Here is a 22,261-nt window from a genome sequence, read left to right as displayed (position 1 = left end):
CTGAATTATTCAGAAAAGTGATATAATATTTGCCGTAATGTACGATGGCAAAGTGTGTTATACATTATAATAAGCATTAACCAGACGGAAGGGGACCTTCAGGCATGGACCCTTGGCCACACCCCCTTCTCCCACGTCCTGCCTCAGCCCATTTGCCTCCAGCATTTCTCCTCGGCTGGCCCTCCCCCGCCCATTCTCCCTGGGCAATGGGGCCCTTGTGCACCGCCCCACGCACTTTGGCACGGCCCTTTCGCCCAGGCACCCTTTGTCCTGGGCTTTTGGCTGCATGGGACAGGTAGCCGCCAGCCAATCAGGTGGCAGGCAGGAAGCCAGGGTTCTGCAAGGACAGCCTGCAATGGACGATGTTTTTTTTTTTTTTAAAAAAAAATGCTGCGGCTCCTCTGCAAGTTTTGGGGCCTGGCAACTCTGTCACCAGGACCGGAGGGAGGGGGAGTGGCAGCAGGAGTAGCAGCCGCTGGGGCCACAGGTGGGGGGGGGGCAGAAAGGTCAGGTTTGTTGGGGGGGAACCAGGAAGGGGGGCTTCATAAAAACAGCTTGGCTGGCAACTCAAACAAAAGAGTGGAGGAGGAGCAAGGCCAGCATGGATAGTAGTGTTCTAGTATCTGAGGGGCTGCCATAAAGAAGAGGGGGCCAGGTTGTTCACCAAAGCACCAGATGGAAGGATGAGAAACAATAGTTGGAAACTGGTCAAAGAGAGAAGCAACCTGGAATTAAGGAGAAACTTTCTGACAGTGAGGACAATCAACCAATGGAACAGCTTACCCCCAGAAATCATGGGCGCTCCATCGCTGGAGATTTTTAAGAAGAGGCTAGACCAGGGGTAGGCAACCCTGGCTCTTTTATGACTCATGGACTTCCAGAATTCCTGAGCCAGCCTACCCCTGGGCTAGACATTCACCTGTCTGAGATGGTATAGGTTCTCCTGCTTGAGCAAGGGGCTGGAATAGAAGACCTCCAAGGTCCCTTCCAGCTCTATTCTATTCTATTCTATTCTAAACATGGATTCTAGTGTTGTGGGGACGTGGGAGGAGAAAGAGGTATGGCCAAGGGTCCGTGCCTGAAGGTCCTAGACCAAGAGTCTGCAACCTTGACAACTTTAAGACTGGCTGAGGAGTTCTGGGAGCTGAAGTCCACAAATCTTAAAGTTGTCAAGGTTGCAGACCCCTGTCGTAGACCCTTAACCCAAAATGACAGTATTTTAAGAAAATATAAAATTAGTTCAATTCTCTCTAGGATGTTGTTTTCCTATTTTGGCTGTCTAAATATTGAATTTCAAATTTTCATTCTGAAATTGTCTCCTCAAATGGAACAAAACAAAACGAATCCAAGCTGGTGCTAATATATAATACAGGTAGTCCTCGACTTTTGACCACAATCGAGCCCAAAACCTCTGTTGCTAAATGAAACATTTGTTAAGTGAATGTTGTCCCATTTTATAACCTTTCTTCCCACAGTTCTTAAGTGAATCACTGCAGTTGTTAAGTTACTAACACGCTTGTTAAGTGAATCAGGCTTCCCCATTGGTTTTGCTTGTCAAAAGGTTGCAAAAGGGGATCACATGATCCGGGGATACTGCAGCTGTCATAAATATGAGTCAGTTGCCAAGTGCCTGAATTTTGATCACGTGACTGTGGGGATGCTGCAGCAGCTGTAAGTGTAAAAAATGATCCTAAGTCACTTTTTCAACGCCGTTGTAACTTTGAACCTTCACTAAATGAACTGTTGTTAAGTAGAGGACTACATGTATTACAAGGTCCTTTCCAACCCTAGGATTCTATGTTTTTTTTCTAAGTGGGTTGAGATACAAGGAAATCACAAAAGAATGGCATTTGGAGGTCTGTTTTCTAGCATAGGAAACAGAGATGCAGTCTGTATTTTGTACAAAGACTATGTACCATTCCCTTAAACTCAGAGTAATTTGTGCTTAGACTAGGGGTGGTTAATGGATTTTTCCAGGTGAATCATGAGTCACAAAGGTGAGAATAGCAAGAACAACGAGAAAAGGAAGATGTCCTGCTCTCAGCAGTTCTATGTAGCTGTGTTTCAAGATTTGCAACAGCAGTTCTCTCTGTCTTATCCTTAGAAGGGAGCCAGCTGCTTTGAACAGCTGGAACCTGTCTTGTAAACTTCTTGTTCTGGGGAATTGAGAGTGAACTAGAAGGGAAAAAAAAATATTTAATCAATTTATTTGGCCTGCCAATCTCAAACAAATGTCCTTCAGCAGCTAACAATCTTAAAAGTGAATAAAACCAAACACATATACAAAAATTAGAAGATAGTAACTGAGAAAAATCACAAACATCCTTTACACCTCTGATGCCCCAGGCTCTAGCATAACATCTATCTGGAATGAGGGTGTCTGGGGCTTAGAAAGAAATTGCATCTGAGCAACTTCTCCTGTCCCGGGGCCCTGGAACTCCCTCTGGTTTATTTATTTTTATATGTTTAGAAAATGTATATTGATGCCTACTCGCACATGGCTTACTGAGGATCTAAAGGAGATGAAGCAGTAGAAGAGATACCTAGAACAGCACTGGTAGAGGACAAGGAGCAAACATGATTGAACAAGGGCTACATCATTATGAAGGCCTACCTCACCATGATATGGACAGCAAAACATTACTGTTTCTCTGCCCTTATTGTATCTGCAGATAGCTACCAATTTTTTTAAAAAAAAGCAAAGACATAAATGATCAAATAAGTGACTAAATTTAAATATAAGCAACTGAAAACTGATTGGTTGGGCAACCTTCTTTGAAAGAATCCATGCCATGATATATCGCATCTGTGTCAACATGAGACAAGATGTTTTGATTGGGTGTTTTTATCTTTTCATGAAATTGTTCCTGAAATTCTGGTTGCTAATTCCAACAATGGTCTTTCCTATTTTATGGATGGGCAGAATTTTCATGGTGATAAACTTTAAAAAGAAGAATTTTAATTTGTTTCGCACGCATACAGGCATGCTTATTAAATGAATTTTTAGAATCACATGGTTATGGTATTTTAAAAATTCATAACCACTGATAGTGTTTTACAGACAGTGGTTCACTTCATAAGATCCTTTGAGTTCAGATTTTTCTATAAAGCACAGTTCCACTTTGTTGTGTCTGTGACAATATAGCAAGTCATTTTTGAGTACTTTGGTTCAATTTTCTTTCACGCTGCTTATCGCAGTTATTGATGGCTTACAATGTTGTATTTATGATACACTGAAGATATATACTACTTGGATTTATAGATGATAGCATTCTGCCAAGTTGCAGAAGCAGAGCTTTTTGGTCAAAGTTACATGCATATTATAAGATATGGAAGCAGTAATTCTATCTGAGAAAAAAAAATCATGGAATAGGATGAAAAAAAATATGCTTACTATACTACCTAATGTTTTGTTCTTTGGATGGTTGATAAGATCTGGAGATGGCTGACAGTTCATGTGGATACTGCAGATGTTTATACCAAAATGAGTGTATGGTCAAAATCTTAGAATACTTGGCTCTTGCAAACATTTCAACCATGTTTTTTAATATTTTGGCCTAGCAGTCACTATCTATAAAAAAACATGCTGACTCAACTTCTTCAAATAAAGTTATGGCCCAATCCATTGTTTGGTGTGCTCCTGGTTTAACTATACTCCTTTAATAGGACTGAAACTCTAATCACATTGCAGGTCAACACTGCAGGATTATGGATGGTTCTACATACTCTCTTTACAGATTATTTACCAGTGTTTATGTTGTTTTATTAAACAAAAGACTATTTTAGAAGTCATCAGAGTTGCCAGAATGGACGTGGGTACAGCGATAGATCTCTGGTTTGTGATTTTTCCAGTTTTGGACAATGTTTTCAACATTGAATCATTTGCCAAGAACTCCATCATCTGCCATAGAATGCCAAGACTTTATATCCTAGAATAAAATAGAGCTGAAAGTGACCCTGGAGGTCATCTAGTCCAACCCCCTGCTCAAGCAGGAGAACCTACACCATCTTGGACAGGCGATTGTCTAGTCTTTTCTTAAAAATCTCCACTGATGGAGCGCCCACAATTTTTGGAGGCAAGCTGTTCCACCGGTTGATTGACCTCACTGTCAGGAAGTTTCTCCTTAATTCCAGGTTGCTTCTTTCTTTGATCAGCCTCCGACCATTGTTTCTTGTCCTTCGGTGAACAACCTGACCCCCTCTGCCTTGTGGTAGCCCCTCAGATCCTGGAACACTGCTATCATGTCTAAATGATGCCTAAAAGATTGTGTAGGCTCCTTATTCCTATGCAACATCAGCTATGCCTTTCATTCACAGTTTTGTGAAGAATGTCCAAGGAATCATCAGGTTTTTCTTGAACACAGTCTGAAAGCTCCAGTTCTGAAATAAGGAAGATAACAATGTCAAATAGTAACACCACTGCTACCTGAACTGTACTGGCTTCCAGTTGCTTTCTGGGTCCAATTCAAGGTTATCACCTTTAAAGACCTACGTGGCAGAGGATCAGATTACTTGTGGGAGCACCTCTCGCTGAAGGTATCTGTCTGTCCTACTAAGTTAGATAGGGTGGGTATGCTCTCATCCCTTAAATGTTGCCATCAGATGGGACTTCAGCCATCTAATAATAAATACATGCAAACAAATTCTGATTGCTTTTTCCTAAATATATTTCTTTTTTGTGTTCTTTCTTTCTCCCTGTTTCTTCTTCCTTCCTTCCTTCCTTCCTTCCTTCCTTCCTTCCTTCCTTCCTTCCTTCCTTCCTTCCTTCCTTCCCTCTCTCTTTTTGCAAAATACTGAAGTCTTAACCTTCCCCTTCTTATTCCATCTTCTGATTATTTTTATTGATACAGTTGCCTGTGGATTATGGGTACAACTGCCAGCACAGCTCAGCAGACAGTAGCAACAGCAACATTTGAGAATATTCACGGCAGCGGAACCATGGAGGATCACCATTCCCTCAGTATCCACTCCTTCCAGACCATTGGCCTCCACAATAACAAAGCCAAGTCTATCATTACTAATAAGGTGGCGCCTGTTGTCATTACGTAAGTTGCATCCACCAGTTATATCCCTTGCAGATCCTTTAATCTTTGTCCCAGTCTTCTGGAACTGCCTTGTCTTCTAATGGCTGTGATGTTATCTGTATAAAGAGATAGGCTAAGAAAAGAAGCCGAACATTTTTTTCCTTTCGTATTTTGTATTGAATGTGTGATAGAAGAGACAGTGTGTTCTCTTTGTAGTACTTCATACCTGGGGATGGCAAGGGCTGCGTAGCACATCTGGAAAACATCTGGAGGACACCAAGTTAAGAAAGGCTTCTGTAAAACGAGCCATTTCTTCTTGTGGCCTACTAAATTGATTATAGCCCATTTGACATGGATTGTGGTTAGGAATTCTGTTCCCTCACCTGGTTTTGTTACCTCAGATGGGAATGGTCTGGAGAAAAATCTTGAAAAGCCCAGGATGTTGGTAGTTAGTGGTCTTTGTTGGTGTAACTCAGACACAGAAACCTGCCCTATATATGACAGTTTGAATGCAGTCTCTTGCTTATTCTTATTCCCCAGTCAAAAAAAAAATTAGCCACAGCATAAAATAAAATAAGATTTTCTTGGTATATAAAACTTTCAAGTTAAAAACAAGAGAGGAATAACATGGGTTTCCAGCTGAACATAAATGCTAAGTAATCAGGATTAATGTCCATCTCATTCTCCCAAAAGAGGTTTTTCCAATCCGATCATAGCTTTGTATGTATTATTTCCCCTTAAAATTGACTTGCTTTATAATTGGTTTATGAAATTTAAGCATATAAATGAGGAACAGGCAACATTAATGGGCTGATAGCCCCAGTTTGGATATTGAAAAAAACAAAACAAAGAACAACAACAAATGGCTTTTACAGAAAGAGAGAATAGTCCTAAAAGGTAGCTTTACCAAATGCCATCTGCACAAGCTCCTTAGACCAGAGGTCCCTAACCTTTTGGGCACCAGGGACTGGTTACCTGGAGAAAGATTTTTCCGTGGACCAGAAGGGGCGTGGCTTTGTCTGCTGCCTGCATCCTGTGGATGGGGCTTTCCTTGTTTGTGCGGACCGGTTGCTGGCATGACCGGGGGTTGGGGACCCCTGCCTTAGATTATCCTCTGCTTCCCTTTCTTAGTCTAACTTAGTCTAACTTTATCTCTAACCAAGGAGAAAAGCAATCTAGAATTAAGGAGAAATGTCCTAACGGTAAGAGCCAATAGAATAGCTTGCCTTCAGAAGTTGTGGGTGCTCTTTCAAAAAGAGATTGGCCAACCATTTGTCTGAAATGGTATAGTGCAGGGGTAGCAACCTTAGCTCTTTTATGACTCGTGGACTTCAACTCCCAGAATTCCTGAGCCAGCCATGCTGAGGGGAAAGAGAGAGATTTCCAAGCTGAGCCATGCTGGCTCAGGAATTCTGGGAGTTGAAGTCCACGAGTCATAAAAGAGCCAAGGTTGCCTACCCCTGGTATAGTGTCTCCTGCTGGACTAGGAAGACCTCCAAGGTCCCTTCCAACTATTGTTCTATGAAATTCTCTCTCTTTGCTGGATATGTGCATACACATCCTAGCAATCCTCAGAACTCAGTCATATACTATTATTATGCCTAGGGCCCTCTCTAGATCTCTGTGGGATCTTGGGGTTTTGACGATGCTGTTGGAGAAAACAAAGAAATAGCTTTGTCCTAGGTGGTAATCTTAAAAACCTGTTCAGTCTTTTTGCACTGATATTTTTTTTTATAAATACAAAAATGAGATAAATCACAACTGAGTCCATTATCTAAGATTCCATATTGGCCTTACTAAGTTTACACACTTTGAAACAAAGAATTGAGAGTTTCTTATTGGTTACAGCCAGACAGGTAGTAGCAGGATCCTGGAAAGCAACTTGGATTGTAATTTTGTATAGACTACATAACAGTACGTACATATGTTCAGTGTAAAATAGTACAGTTAAACAAACTGATTTGACTTATAGCTGTGCGCTTGTTCATTTATTTTGTTGCAGAGTTTACCATCTGGGTAAGATGCATCAACTTTCTGTGAATAGAAAACTAAGCAATGGAATCTTATGATGCTTGTTTGACCACAGTACATATTGTAGTTGCAGAAAAACCAACCAATTTCTGTCATGTGTTTCTTACAGTTACAACTGCAAGGAAGAATTTCAAATACATGATGACTTATTGAAAGCCAGCTATACTGTGGGGCGGATTACAGAATCTACTCCAGAACACTATCTTGTCCAGGTGAATGTTGCGGATTATGCACGGAAATTCAGTAGGATGTGGTGATAAAAATATTTAAAAAGAGCTTTTCTGGGCCAAAAGATGAGTATCCCATTTCTCATAATGGCCAACAGAGGCCAAGAAACATGATGTAGCCTTCCTGTTCTGGTTCCCTGCCCAACAAGTGGTGCTTTGCAGCATAATATTGCTGAATATTGAGCTTTAATAGGCAATGACTGTGATAGGACAGTCTTGTCTGGTTCTCTGCAGATTTTCAGTCATGTTATTTTTGTGAAGACATTAATTGACTTACACTGCCTTCTGCTGCACATTGACATCTCTCCATTTTTTGTTACTGTTCCGTGTAGGGGAAATATTTTATGGTCCGTGATGTATACGGCATATTAGATGTCCTGAATACTTCCAGCACTTGTGGGGCTCCCAACTTTCGGCAGGCCAAAGGAGGATATGCAGTGTTTGGGATGGGGCAGCCCAGCTTTGGTGGATTCAAGCAAGTCCTGCAGAAGCTCCAGAATGATGGTCATAAGGTCTGTAAATGAAAGAAAGCCAAACTGAGATAGGTGGCTGGCTGGCTGGGGAATGTTGGGAGTTGAAGTCCTCAAGTCTTAAAATTGCCAAGGTTGGACACCTCTGTTTAAACAGTGGCTGAAAGTTTAGCATTCCTGTTTGTGTCGTGACAAAGTTACGCAAAAGCACCCTTGTAGCCCCCATGTATCCTTCTCACAAACAGGGTTCAAATGCACCTGCATTGTAGACGTGTAGACATGCTTTTATCCACTTGTTATTAGATGGGAGAAAACACTGGAACTCCTATTTTTTCTCCCATAGGCATTTTGACATATTTTTGATTTTTCCCTAACTACAAGAGAAATCTGATTCTTGCAGTGTATTTCTTGTTCTCCAGCAGGATGGCTGTAGAGTCCAAATGGATGGGTTCTATGACGGCCTTCCTGCCTGGCAGACTGGGTAAAAACTTCGGCCACACCCCTTCCTTTGGGCGTGACCCCAGTTTTGACTCAGTCTCGAAGCCTGGTAGAAGTGCGAGAGGCAGCTCTCAGAACAAAACTAATTTAACTCAAAAAAAAAAAAAAAAAGAAGAGAGAAAAGGAATCCCCTCTTCCTCCAGTTGAAAGAAAAGTTTCCTGGCAGCTGATAGGACTCGAGAGAGGCAGCCAGGATCGGCGGACTCGTGAGTGGGGCGTCAGGGACTTACGGGAGGCTTGGAGCCGGGCCGGATCGCTCGCCGATTTCCGGCCCGCCGAGCAGCTGTTTGGCGCAGGGGTCTCACACCGGGTTGCTCGTCGCCCTCCGGGTCCGCCAAACAGCTGAGTGGTTTGGCCGATAGAACGAGGCGCCGCTCAGCGCGAAACAGCTGAGCCGCGCGGAAAGCGGCAAACCGCGGCGCCGCTCGGCATAGACCAGCTGAGCGGCGCGAGAAGCAGCCCGACAAGAGCAGAACTAGCGCGAGAATTTCTTTCTCCTTAAAGGAGAGGCGCAGCCCCTTAAGACTAAAGGAGTCTTACTGATTGCCAAAGTCAAAGATCCGCCATTGTTTTGAACCTCGTGGATTCCCGGGCTACCATTGGGAGGCGTGGCTTCTTCCCCATTCGCCATTTTGAACGAACGGATCTACCCGCCGTTTTTCCCTTGGGGGCGGGGCCACCACCCGGATTCCATTTCCCTGCAGACAAAGGGGGAGCCCTTATGCTAGGATCTGTGGTTATCTCAAGAAATTGAGACAAGAGGAAGGAAGAGGGAAAAGAAAGAGAACCGTTCTGATCGTGGTCTGTTGCCACAGCCACAGACTGGGGGAGAGAGAGATATAAACTGCACTTTGTCTGGACTAGGTGAGGAGGTGAGGAGGAGCATTTTTCCCTGACTGTTCCTATAGTGGCCTTTAGTCACTGCCTTGCAGGATCTTCTGTCCAAAGACTCCTGTCTGTCCGGCCATTGTTTGTATAGGCAGAGGAGGGCTCAGCCCCAAGCATCTGCATCTGATCTGCGTATCTTATTCCCCCACTCCAGGCATTACCTACTCGGGGTGTCTGGCACAATGGCAGACAATGTCTCGTATTCAGTCACACAGGTCCCTCAATTGTCCCCCCCACAGCAACAACAAAAACGCAGATCTTCTGAATCAGAGGTGGGGGGGAAGAAGAAAGCTAAAACAAAGCACCTTTCTCAGAAGGGACAGTCTAAAACGGCTGAGCGAGAGGCTTTGAGGAGACATTTGGAGGGCACAGAGAACCAATGCCAATGGGACAAATTTGGTTTCCCCTGTCCCAGCGGTGGCACCCAGCACAGAACCTACTGCCGAGGAAGTGCTCAAGACTTGGTCTCCTCCTGGGGAAACTGAACAGTTAGACTCCTCCAATCCCTCCTCACCAGCTTCTTCACCCAACCACACTCCAGCGCCTCACTCCAGCGACAAGGCGCAGGAGAACATATGGTCGGCACAATTTCATGCATTCATGCAGGATGCATTCTCCCAGTTCATGGCTTCTAAGGGGCAAGTGGCCTTTCACACACCCCGTAAGGGTCGGGCTAGGCCACCCCCTACCAGCACCTCTGAAACTTCCTCTCAACTGGGAGAGGGTGGCTCAGTGGACCTTGACATGTCAGACATGCCCCTCTCGGAGGACGAGGAGACTGCACCTGAGCAGGCGACGAGCTCTGGCCTCTTTAACCCAGCGCTCCTAAAATCACTCCTGGTAAAGGCTGTTTCCACAGTCAACCTAACATCAGTACAGGATGAGAAGCCCTCAATAAGCAAGGAGGCCAATCCTCTGTTTGCCAAAAAGGTTCCACAAGATAAGTACATTCCATGTGCGGAGGTCTTTATGACCACGCTGGAAGAACAATGGTCCTCACTTGCAAGCCCACCGGCACCTAACAGCGCGGAAAGAAAGCTTTTCAACCTATCTCCCTCCTTCTCTAACATGTTAGAGGTTCCTGCTGTAGATAACCCCTTAATTTCATTATTTTCTACCTCCGCGATTCCAGGAGACATGGCGGAGGTCTTGAGACCTGAGGAGAAGAAATTTGAACACTCCCTCCGGCGTTCCCATATGGCTGCAGCCTGGGCGGCCAGAGCAGCCACTTCATCATCATTCTTCGCGAGGGCCAGTATCATGTGGCTGAGGGAACTGCAAGGCACGGTGCCTCCAGACCAGGTCAGAGTACACCAAACATTGGCCAAGCTCCTCGCGGCCTCGCAATTTGTCTCTGACGCTTCACTGTACGCAACAAAGTATGTGGCTAGATCCATTGCGGCCACAGTGGCCTCACGTAGGCTACTATGGCTCAAAAATTGGAAGACAGACCTGAGGTCCAAATGGCGTCTTTCGACGTCCAAATACAGTGGAGTAGCCCTATTTGGTTCCATTCTGGACCCACATGTCAGCGAAGGCAGAGACAAGAAAAAAATCCTAGTACATCCATCAAAGAAGTTAGACAGGAGAGGCAGTCAGGACTTCCGGAGACAGGGCTCCCGCCCAGGAAGCCCCTGGGAATGGAGACAGCCCTTTCGATCAGGGCAATCCTGGGACTGGCCCAGAGGCTCACGATCCTTCTACCCCAGACAGGATCGAACCCAGGATCGCCAGAGCCCGGGAGCCAGGGGCCAGTTCCAGTCCAGACGCCCATATAGGGGAGCGGGAGGCAGATCCTTTAAGCGTACCAAGTGACGCCAAACAGGATACTCCCATTGGGGGTCGGTTAGGAAATTTCATCGAGGTCTGGGAGCAGACCACGACCGACGCCTGGGTTCTGGAAACGATCAGGCATGGTCTGACCTTAGACTTCTGTTCTCCCCCACCAAACCGGTTCATCAGATGTCCCATCTCCAGAAGAGCACACAAGACGAGGCTGATAACTTCGGCCATAGCCCACCTTCTGTCAATCCAGGCCATAGAGAAGGTACCAAAGGAGGAGGAGGGAAGAGGATTTTACTCTATCCTCTTCGTCATCCCAAAGACATCAGGAGGGTGGAGAGCAATCTTGGACCTGAAGGGCCTGAACTATTTCATAAAGTACAGGAGGTTCAAGATGCACTCCTTGAAATCCATCCTAGCCAGCGTCAGGGAAGACGATCTATTATCCTCAATAGATCTCACAGAGGCGTACCTACACATTCCCATCCATCCCAGCTACCGGAAATTCCTCAGATTTACCTACGCGGGTCGACATTACCAATACAGGGCATTACCCTTCGGGCTATCATCAGCACCAAGGGTATTCACCAAGATCCTAGCTGTAATAGCGGCCCATCTCAGGTTGATCCCGGTTCGCGTTCAGTTTTATCTGGACGACATCTTGATTCAATCCAGATCTCGGGAGCAAGCAAGGGCAGATCTCGAGACCACAATCCGAACCCTACAGGGGCACGGATTCTCGGTCAATCTAAACAAGAGCCACCTCATTCCCTCAAGGAGACTGCAACACCTGGGCGCGGTGATAGACACGTCACAGTGCAGGGTATACCTTTCCCAGGAGCGACTGATCAACATATCCAAGCTAATTCACCAAATTCAAAGGATCAGGAGAGTGCCCTTGCTACAACTCTCGAAGCTCCTGGGGAAGATGATATCTTGCATGGGCATCATCCCATGGGCAAGGCTCCACTCGAGGGAGTTGCAGTGGTTCCTCCTACCCTACCAGAGGAGGAACCTCAGCACCTCCAGCAAGAGGGTGCTGGTACCAGCACAGGTGATGAAATCACTAAAATGGTGGCTATCCCCCACGACACTCAAGGGGAGCATATTCAGGGAACCGAACAGGGTCACACTCACGACAGACGCGAGCCTGTTCGGATGGGGGGCCCACCTGGGAACCCAGATAGCACAGGGCCAGTGGGGACAGAAGGACCTGTCACACAGCATCAACTGGCTAGAGCTCCGGGCCATACGCCTGGCCCTCCGTCATTTCTCTCACCTAGTAACGAGGAGGCACGTCCTCGTGCTTACAGACAATGTAGCAGCCAAGGCACATGTAAACAAGGAGGGAGGAACGAGATCAGTGGAACTAATGAAGGAAGCATTGGCTCTGGCCCGATGGGCAGAAACCAATGTGAGTTCCATCAGAGCGGAACACATCTCAGGGGAGACAAACACCCAGGCAGACTCCCTGAGCAGAGCCAAGGTGGACCAGTCGGAATGGCGTCTGGACCCGGTTCTCTTCGAGGAGATCTCCCGGAGGTTCGGACATCCGCACCTAGATCTATTTGCCAACCACAAGAACACACAACTCCCCAGGTTCTTCTCCAGATTCCCGTCCCCGGGATCGGAGGGAACGGATGCTCTCAGGTGCCGGTGGCCGGCGCAACTTCTGTACGCCTTCCCACCGCTGCCATTAATACCGGCGACCATACGCAAGATGATCCTAGAGGGCGCAGAGATGGTCTGCATTGCCCCTCACTGGCCACGGCGCCCGTGGTTTGCCGACCTCGTGGACCTTTCGATATCACCTCCGTGGAGGATTCCCCCGGACAGGGTAAAACTCAGTCAGGGCAAGCTTGTACACCCAGATCCCCAGTGGCTACATCTAGCCGCTTGGCATTTGAGCGGCAAAGCTTAACTAAACAATCTTATTCGGCAGGGGTGATATCGATCATACAGGCATCACGAAGAGCGTCCACTAATAGGATTTACGACGCTACATGGAAGGGATTTTGTAGGTGGTGCACTTCGCTTCACCTAGACCCGACCGCAGTATCTATCCCTAACATCCTAGATTACCTATTGGAGGGTCTTAATAAGGGCCTGTCAGTCAATACCATCCGCAGACAGATATCGGCCCTCTCAACTGTACTCTCCTGCGACAACTTAACTTCCCTAGCACAGCATCCAGCGATTAGTGCCTTTTTAAAAGGGGCATCTAACACAAAGCCCCCAGTCATACACAGGTACCCGTCCTGGAACCTGCCTAAGGTCCTTCTAGCCTTGACATCAGCACCCTTCGAACCTCTTGAAACATGCTCACTCCATCACCTATCACTGAAGGTATCTTTCCTTGTGGCAATTACTTCAGCAAGGAGAATCTCAGAACTTGCAGCACTGTCAGTAAGGAAGGATCTGTGTACCTTTTTCAAAGACAGGGTCGTTCTTAGACCAGACCCGACCTTCATTCCGAAGGTAAATAGCATCTTTCACAGATCTCAGGAACTTACGCTTCCTGATTTCTGTCCAAGACCCAAACATAGGCTAGAACACAGATGGCACAAGCTAGACGTGCGGAGAGCGCTGTGTTTCTACGTGAAACGCACCTCGGCTTTCCGAAAGACTGAAGCATTATTTGTGTCCTTTCAACCAGCAACTATGGGAAAGAAGGTGTCTCCTTCCACCATAGGCAGGTGGATCAGAGCCTGCATAGCACAGGCATACGTCTCACAGGATTTGCCAGCACCCACTCAGGTGACTGCCCACTCAACTCGGAGCGCAGCCACATCTGCGGCGTGGCTAACACAAGCTCCGGTGGAAGAGATTTGCAGGGCCGCAACCTGGTCCTCACCTTCGGTTTTCATTCGACATTACCGTTTAGATTCCCTAGCAGCAGCAGACGCGGCTTTTGGCAGAAGAGTTCTTCAACAAGTCGTATCTGCTCAGAGTTCGGTAGCCTAGACATTCCCTCCCAGGGGGACATGAGGGCTTTGGTATGTCCCATCCATTTGGACTCTACAGCCATCCTGCTGGAGAAGGGGCGTTGTCTTACCTGAACGCCTTTTCTCAGCAGGATGATGTAGAGTCCAAGCCCACCCAGAGGATAGGTCTAGGCAGGGAGATAATAACGATATAATAAAGAGCTGCAATGTTAATTCCAACAAAGTTTCTCACCTAAGTCAAAACTGGGGTCACGCCCAAAGGAAGGGGTGTGGCCGAAGTTTTTACCCAGTCTGCCAGGCAGGAAGGCCGTCATAGAACCCATCCATTTGGACTCTACATCATCCTGCTGAGAAAAGGCGTTCAGGTAAGACAACGCCCCTTCTCTTGCACACCTAGAGGTTTGCCCTTGAACAAGTGCCCTGAAGGACAATGTGCAGAACATCTCAGTGAAGTCCAAACTTGTAGATAATTACTGCAGACACAAAAAGCTTTGTATGTAAATCAGCATTTCTCTACTCTCTATTGCAGTGGTTCTCAACCTTTTTAATGCCGCGACCCCCAACTGGTCGTAAGTCGAGGACTACTCAACCGGTCGTAAGTTGAGGACTACTCAACTAGTGCAGCACCGTTTGCAGAATGGGACTTTTGGCAGGCTCAGCAGGGCAGAGACAGCCTGGACAATTCCTATTGGCTTTTGAAAGCCAATAGAATTAGACTCTATTCAAGAGAGTCTATTCTGTTGGCTTTCAAAAGCCAGTAGAATAAAAAGGAGTAGCACAGCTAAGGAAAAGGGGGAAAAAAATGGCGGACTGCGTTGTTTGGCGACCCCCATGAAATGGTCATTCGACTCCAAATGGGGTCCCGACCCACAGGTTGAGAACCACTGCTCTATTGAGAATTTAGCCAACACAGTTCTCTTTGTCATAGCAGGAATGCATTGTGTTTTGCGTTCGTGAAGAACCTGTACTTTTTCTGCGGATGGACAATGATTTCATCCCCTACACTCCAAGAGCAAAGGAGAACTTGAAGGAGAACCTACACAATCTGCAAACAGGAGTTAAAGTAGAAGACCTGGAAATCTCTATTCGAAAAGAGGTGATTTTTCAGAGCTGCATGAAGGCGCACTACATTTGAGATTTGCTTGAGATATATTTTCCCACTTTTATTACGGGTAATTCTTGAACTTGTGAACTGTTGTTTAATGACCATTTGACGTTACAACAGACTTTAAAAAAAGCTTCTGATGACCCATCGTCAGAATTATGACTGCCCACTCCTCCTTGTGGTCATGTGATTGCATTTCTGGTGCTTCAGGCAGTCAGCTCACATTTACAACCAAATTGCAGTCACATCTCACAATTTGTGACTTTTGTTTTGCCATTTTCTGCCAGAAAATGGCAAAAACCTCCAACCTTTGGATATGCTGGATTCACTTAACAACTGTATGTCTTGTCTAATGACCACATGATTTATTTAACAACTTTGGAGACTTAGAATCATTTTAAATATGATTATAAAATAAAGTCTGGTTATGTGATGTCTTGACTTAACCACAATGACTTATGACTGAAATTCTGGGCTCAGTTGTGGTCATAACTCAAAACTGCCTGTAATATCATTTAGTCTATAACTTCTGCTTTCTTAGCCCATTACGTGTCTTTTATTTTGAGTATTCTGACTTATTTTTTTCCAGACACTATTGCTTTTAAATTTTTATTTAAAGAAGTAATACAGCTTTAATTACATTATTATATAGTTGTGCTGTCCCACTCACTCACACGCACATGTAATGGTGGTTTAGTGGGTTTATTAATATTCCCCAGCAATTCTCTTCAAAAAACCCCCCAGAACTGTCCAACGTCCAGCCAAAAGCAGGCCAATGCTAGTCCACAGAGCACTGGCCAATGAGTCCACAAGGCACTTTAAAGTTTCCCAAACAAGAGAAATCCACCAGGCAAAGTTAAATCCATAATACAAGAGGGTTCACGAGGCAAGAAAAGTCACAAGGCACAATCCAGGCATGGTGTCAACCTAAAGCAAGGGTGTCAAACTGCCGGCCCATGGGCTGGATGCGTCATCCAGAAGCCATGCCCACCCCATTGTCGGCAATGGCAAAATACGTTGCACGACTTCACGTGACGTCACGAGTTTGACACCCCTGATCTAAAGCAAGGCAGGAAAAATGCAGCTAGGAAATAAACATATTCCCAGCATCACCTCCACCTGACTGCTGTGCTAAATAGCCAGCTTCTGGTGCAGCCCATCAAAAGGGTGAGGCTTCCTCCTCACAAGTAATCTGGCTGACCTTTGCTGCGCCTGACTTTTCTCTGCCCTACATGTTCTCGGATCAGGTAAAGAAGGCAGTTCTTCTTCCTTATTGCTGACCAGCTGCATCTGCATGCTTTCCCCACCCAAAGCCTCAGGGCTGTTCTGCTACAGCTGTGCTTTAGCCAAATCCCTCTCAGACGGCTGCTCAGAGCCATTGACCAACTCCCCTCCAGACATGCCTGGAAGTGGTTCATCCTCTGAGCTGCCATCTGGAGAGGTATCTGGGGAAGCATCCAGGGAGGGGGAGGAGTCATCACAATAGTACAAAATATTTCTCAGGGGTTTAAATTTGGGAATGAGAATGGCTATCAAATTGCATGGTGTCCTTTTAACTTTTCTGTACTATTGATTCCATTTTAGATATCTGCACAACACAATAGAAACCTATCTGGCATGTATCTTGGTATCTTAGTGGTCTTATTATCCAATCTTAATATTGGTCCTATAATGTCTTCATGAACAAGTTGAGATGAGTAGGACCAGAGCCTTTTCCTTTGTATCTCTAGGGCGAACCATTTAGCAAAGTCAGCAAGTAGGTCTAAGGAAGAAAACTGCATACAACAGGTTGTAGATAATGTTTTATAAAGCAAGCCTCTTCTCAGGTTGGTTTCTTGGATTTATCTGTTGAAGATCCATGACTTTGCCCAGCTGAGTGAGAATATATATTATGTCTACAATGATACTGAACATTTCAAAGATGAGCCACATTCAGTCAAAATTTTCTGTGAAGAAGACATCCAGGTGACGGAGGAAGTGTACAAGAGACCTGTCTTCCTGTTGCCATCTTATAGGTAAATTTCGGTGGAAGAGAATCTTGTCCTTATTAATAAATAATTTTACTAACTTAGACCTTATTTCTTTTCAGCACTCTCTGTTTTATCTAAATAGCAGCATTACAAAACATTACAAGTAGTCCTCAACTTACAACTATTTATTTACTGACAGTTTGAAGTTACAACAGCACTGAAAAAAGTGACACTACTGGTTTTCACACTTAGGACTATTGCAGCATCCCCGTGGTCACTTGATCAAAATTCGGCGCTTGGCAACTGGCATGTATTTATGACAGTTGCATTATCCTGGGGTCATGTGATAGCCATTTGAACCCTTCTCAACTGGCTTCCAGCAAGCAAAGTCGTCAGTGGAAGCCAGATTTACTTCACGACCCCATGATTCAGTTAACAACTGCAGCGATTCACTTAACAGCTGTGACAAGAAAAGTCATAAAATCTGCCTCGCTTAGCAACAGAAATTTTGGGCTCAATTGTAGTCGTAAGTCGAGAACTATCTGTATTCCAAGAACGTAGGGCATCTCTTCGAGCTGATAGGTTTATTAAAATTTAGAGCAAAAGCCTGGCTGCTCTTACTTGGTGTCGAGATTCAAACTGACTGCCACACAGTAAGTGTGGCCTGTCACGTGGATAGAAAATATTTCCTGGAAGACAAAGTCATAACAGTTTCTTGAAACTAATCTGGTTGATCTCCAGGATATTTAGTACCATCCTAGCTTCCATGGGCTTTTTTAGGGTTAAATGTAGCTTTTCCTCTTCCCCCCATGTTTAAGGAAACTTATGGTTTCAGGTGCTGGAACCTGGTACCACTCAAATTTGTTATTTCTAATTAAGTGTATCAAAATTAACGTTGGAAATACAAGCAGCTTTCCAGAATGTCCAGGCTGTAGATTATTATAGATTGCTGCCCACAGACATCTGGTTATCTATCTCTGTATTATAAAGTGACTGGATTAGCAAATTGTCCCAGTATAATGTACAGACTTATGACTGGTTGCTTAGCAACCCTTCAAAATTACAATGGACCTCTCCAGGGCTACTTACAACCCAGCTGTCCCCCCATTTGAGCCTGTTGGCAAACTTGGTACAGCTATTTGCAGTGTCCTGTGGTCATATGACCACAATTGATGACGTTTTTGCAGAAAACGGCTTTTACTTCTGGTTTTTGACAAAAACACTCCATAGAGAACAGTGAGTTCGCTTAACGATTGCTGTGTTTACTTAATTCTATAGTATTCTAATTCTATTCAAATTGTAATTGTAATTCTAAGTCTGTACTAATTCTAATTCTAATCTATTCAAATTCCATTCCATTTCTATTCTAATTCTAATTCCAATTGTATTCTAATTTTAATTCTATTTTAATTCCATTCTACTCTAATTCTTAATTCAATTCTTATTCTCTTCTGTTTCTAATTCTAATCTAATTTTATTCTAATTCTATTGTACTCTATTTCCATTCTATTTCTATTTCTATTCTATTTTATTCTAATTGTGCTATAGTTCTATGCTTATCTTCCAATTCTAATATTAATTCTGCTCATTTCTATTTAATTCTCCTCTAATTCTGTTCCATTCTAATTCTGTTCTGTACTATTGTATAGAATTGTTCTAATTGTAATTCTATTCTAATTCTATTTTACATCTCATTCTGTACTTCCAGTTCTAATATTTTTCTAATGTGATTCTTTCTATTCTCTCAAAATCTCTTATATTCTATTTCTATTCTAATTCTGCTCAAATTCTAATTCTTATTTTTTCCTTTTAATTCTAATTTTGTTCTATTGTTTCTAATTTTATTATGTTCTATCATATTCCAAATTCTAAGTCTATTATAATTTTAATTCTATCTTATTCTAAATTCTATTCTAATTCTATAATTCTAGTTCTATTCTAATGCTATTGTAGATTCTATTCTGTTCTATTCTATTCTATTCCTTAATTCTAATTCTATATTAATTCTAATCTAATTCTATTTTTCTTGCCCTGCCCTTGCCTCTAACCCTTCCCTACACCAGTGTCACTTCCCCTGCTTGTCCGTGTCCCCATCTCTCACCTTTACCTGTCCACCTCCACATCCCCGTTGCCCTTGTCCTCCCTCAGTCCTGCCTTCTCCTCCCTGTCCCCGCCCACCTATTTGTCTCCCCCCCCTTCTCATACCTATACCCCTCCCCTGCTGCCCCTGCCTCTCTCCTTCCATTTCCCTCACCCTCCCTCTCTTTTGCTCACTTATCTCTGCTAATCTGCAATGGATGAAGTCATGAAAACATTAAAATTCACCCTGCTCCCAATTGTTCTTCCCTGCCCTTCTCTTCCCTTCCCTCTCCCCATCCCCTCCCCTTGCTACTCCATGTCCACCCCTTCCCTAGCCTCCTCACTTCTCCTCCTCTCCCCTCCCCTCCTCCCTTCCCCTCCTCCTCTCCCTCCCTCCCTCTCCCTTAATTCTGGTAATATACCTGCCTGGATGAAGTCATAAAGGCATTAGCATTCCCCCCTTCCTATTTGTGACTACCCTTCCTTCTCTCCCTGTCCTGTCAACCTCCCCTCCCCTTTCCTACTGCACCCACTTCACTTCTTCGTCCCCCTCCTTTTTCCTTTTTTCCTTTCTTCATTCTCCTCCCTTCCCTTCTCTCTTTGTCCTGTCCCCCTTCTCTCTCCCCCTCACCTCACATCTCCTACCCATCCCCCTCTTCCTTTCACCCTTCCCTGATCCTTCCCTGATCCTCCCCTCCCCTTTTTATCTTCCATTTCCCATACCCATACCCCTCCCTTTCCCCTCCCCCTCATCCTGACCCTGACTCTCAACCTCACTCATGCTCCCTCTCAGCCTGTCCCTCACCTTTTCACCCTCATCCTCTTTCTAACATTCTTGCTCTCACCCTCATCCTAAATCAAACTCTCCTCTAAGAGTTGGCTACAAAAAAGAGGGAAGCTTCCCCAGAGTCCAGGAGCCCCACTGAAGAGCAACTTACCTCTAGGAAGGCATCTTCACACTGATAACTGACAGTAACTGACACTTTAGCCTGCAGGGCTGAAATCATAAAGCCATTAGAATTCCCAAGGAGATGACCCACCTCCCTTATCCTCCTATCAAAGGGCACCTGCTCCTCCACCTTTGTGACCTACACCCATGCCACACAAAGGTCTCCAGGAAGCTACCAAACCAATCACTAAAGCTGCCTATTTATCATTTTTTTGCACGGAAACCATGGCTGGATTGCCTCTTGTTATAGAAGTGCTTCAGCACTATTAAGCAGCTTAATAGTCTGCTGTTTTCTAAAGTTAGGGGTTGGAAGCAGACCTGACTATGTTTAGGGTAGACATTGAAATAGATTTATCCCTTTGAATCAACAGGACTGAATCTAACAGATTTTGCTGACTTTAATGCAGGAGTAGGCAACCTTGGCTCTTTTATGACTCGTGGACTTCAACTCCCAGAATTCCTGAGTCAGCATGGCTCAGCTTGGAAACCTCTCCCTTTCCCCTCAGCATGGCTGGCTCAGGAATTCTGGGAGTTGAAGTCCACAAGTCATAAAAGAGCCAAGGTTGCTTACCCCTGCTTTAGTAGCACAACTTTGACAGATTTTGAATCCAGCTCATTGTCTGGAAAGACCAATTGTTTTTAAACCAAAATTATTCAGCCTGTCACATTTAGACCCATTGCAATATAGATTATGTATTGTTTTCTGTTTGAGAAAGGGAAGGAAAAAAAATCTTTTACATTGATTATTTCTTCTCCCACTGTTTGAGGTCTCTGTCTTCCACATATATCCTTATTTAGTCAGTGAAGCTCCTTCTGTTTTCCCCATCAATGAGGCAGGGCATTATAAATATTTGAAAAATGACAGTGGAAATGGAATATGGAGGGCAAATTAAATTGCCTGTGTACATCAGAGGTGAGAGGGTCTCCTGCTTGAACAGGGGGTTAGACGAGATAGAAGTCTTCCAAAGTCCCTTCCAAATCTGTTATCCCGTTATTCTAATGATGATTCCCCCAAAGGCCATAAAATCAAGTCATGATGACCCACTTTACGAACATCACAAATTATGACTGTAATAGGAAGGCTCCATTACGCTCATGAATTGAGGACTACCCATCGTTTGTTCAGTTTTGATTTAATGCATTTTGTAAATTTAGCCAAACTGTATCTTTTTCAACAGACAACGGATGAATAAAGGATGTGATGGTTAAAATTTGTTATAGTTAAAAATAAAGCCCTGGCTTTTATTCAGAAATGTATAATTGAAACAGTCACATGAGAAAGCAGTAGGTAAGCAACATTATACCTAAATTCCTTCTTTTCATCGTGCCAATATGTTGAATTAAATGTTTTCTAAATGTCTCTATCCAAGAATACTTTCAAAGCTTGCCTGCATTTTGACTGAAGGTGTTTTCAAAAACTGGAAATAATTCATTCTTCTTGGTAGGTACCATCGTCTGCCTTTGCCTATGGATGGAGCTCCTTTAGACACACAGTTTGATGCTTTCATCAGTTTCCTTCGGGTAAGGCCTGATGTTAATCTACAATCTGTATTTTATTTAATAAGCTGAGTTGGAAAAGGAAACATATGCAAGATGCTTGTTAGCAGAAGCTGAAAATTCTTCCTGTTGGGTGGAGATACTACAAACATTTGCTTTTCCTCCTCTGTATTTACATTTGCCCAGTGTAGATTCATGTGTCTATTTCTGGATCCCTGTAGCTGGTGTTTGAAAACACGCATTTGCCTGTATTTGCTTTAGGATCATGACTTACTGTATGGTTTTGTGCAAAACGTAAAAAGCTTAATATCCCCCCCCCACACACACTGTAAAAAGAATTACTGCACAAGCCAGCAAGAAATTAAGCTTAGAAAGGCTTGTTTATCAGAAAACCATTAAAATAAATGCTTAGTTTTGGGGGGTTGGATCAAATCTTTAATACTGAATTTAATTAATGGGCATCAAATTGCTAGCTACAGTGCTTGTATTTACTTTGGATGTTACATTATTTTGCTAAGGCTGGAGACAGTTTTGGGAGATACTAAAAATATGTAAAGTGTTATGGGAACAATTCAGGGTTAAAGTTAATTTGATTACAAGAAGGAGAGAGGCTTTCCTCGTTTTGGGAAATAAGCCATTCAGTTGCAATTGTGTGCATATTTTCTTGGGAGAATGTTTCATTCGTTTTTCTGAAAAATGATTGACTTTTAAAAATAACATGAGGCTTCACATAAGGATTTTTTTTAAACCACATAAAGTTAAAAGGTAATCCAGTTTGGAGTAATGGTTAAGGTAT

The 22,261-nt window shown here is 44.1% G+C and overlaps 1 protein-coding gene and 1 long non-coding RNA gene across 8 annotated transcripts in view; one reads left to right on the top strand and one right to left on the bottom strand.

The window, feature by feature from the left end:
- PALD1 (phosphatase domain containing paladin 1) overlaps positions 1-22,261 on the top strand; it is a 143,909-nt gene that overhangs the window by 51,210 nt on the left and 70,438 nt on the right. For 4 of the 7 annotated variants that reach the window (XM_039348162.1, XM_039348164.1, XM_039348170.1 and 1 more), the window contains 6 exons: positions 4,851-5,045; positions 7,165-7,267; positions 7,615-7,794; positions 14,797-14,961; positions 16,825-16,985; positions 21,414-21,489. In XM_039348162.1, the coding sequence (XP_039204096.1) occupies positions 4,851-5,045; positions 7,165-7,267; positions 7,615-7,794; positions 14,797-14,961; positions 16,825-16,985; positions 21,414-21,489 (880 nt within the window). Of the gene's footprint in view, positions 1-4,317; positions 4,537-4,850; positions 5,046-7,164; positions 7,268-7,614; positions 7,795-14,796; positions 14,962-16,824; positions 16,986-21,413; positions 21,490-22,261 lie in introns of all 7 variants that reach the window. The other 3 variants (XM_039348167.1, XM_039348166.1, XM_039348168.1) reach the window with 1 other exon arrangement.
- Positions 4,300-20,400, bottom strand: LOC120310114. Its single transcript, XR_005557271.1, has 3 exons — positions 19,958-20,400; positions 7,560-7,796; positions 4,300-4,380 (listed from the first exon to the last, which is right to left on the bottom strand). It is a non-coding gene; the product is annotated as an uncharacterized LOC120310114 (long non-coding RNA).

Source organism: Crotalus tigris, unplaced genomic scaffold (genome assembly GCF_016545835.1).
Source record: "Crotalus tigris isolate CLP2741 ecotype Arizona unplaced genomic scaffold, ASM1654583v1 scf7180000018124.1459596, whole genome shotgun sequence".
Taxonomy (NCBI): Eukaryota; Metazoa; Chordata; class Lepidosauria; order Squamata; family Viperidae; genus Crotalus; species Crotalus tigris.
This window is presented reverse-complemented; position numbering and strand designations above follow the sequence as displayed.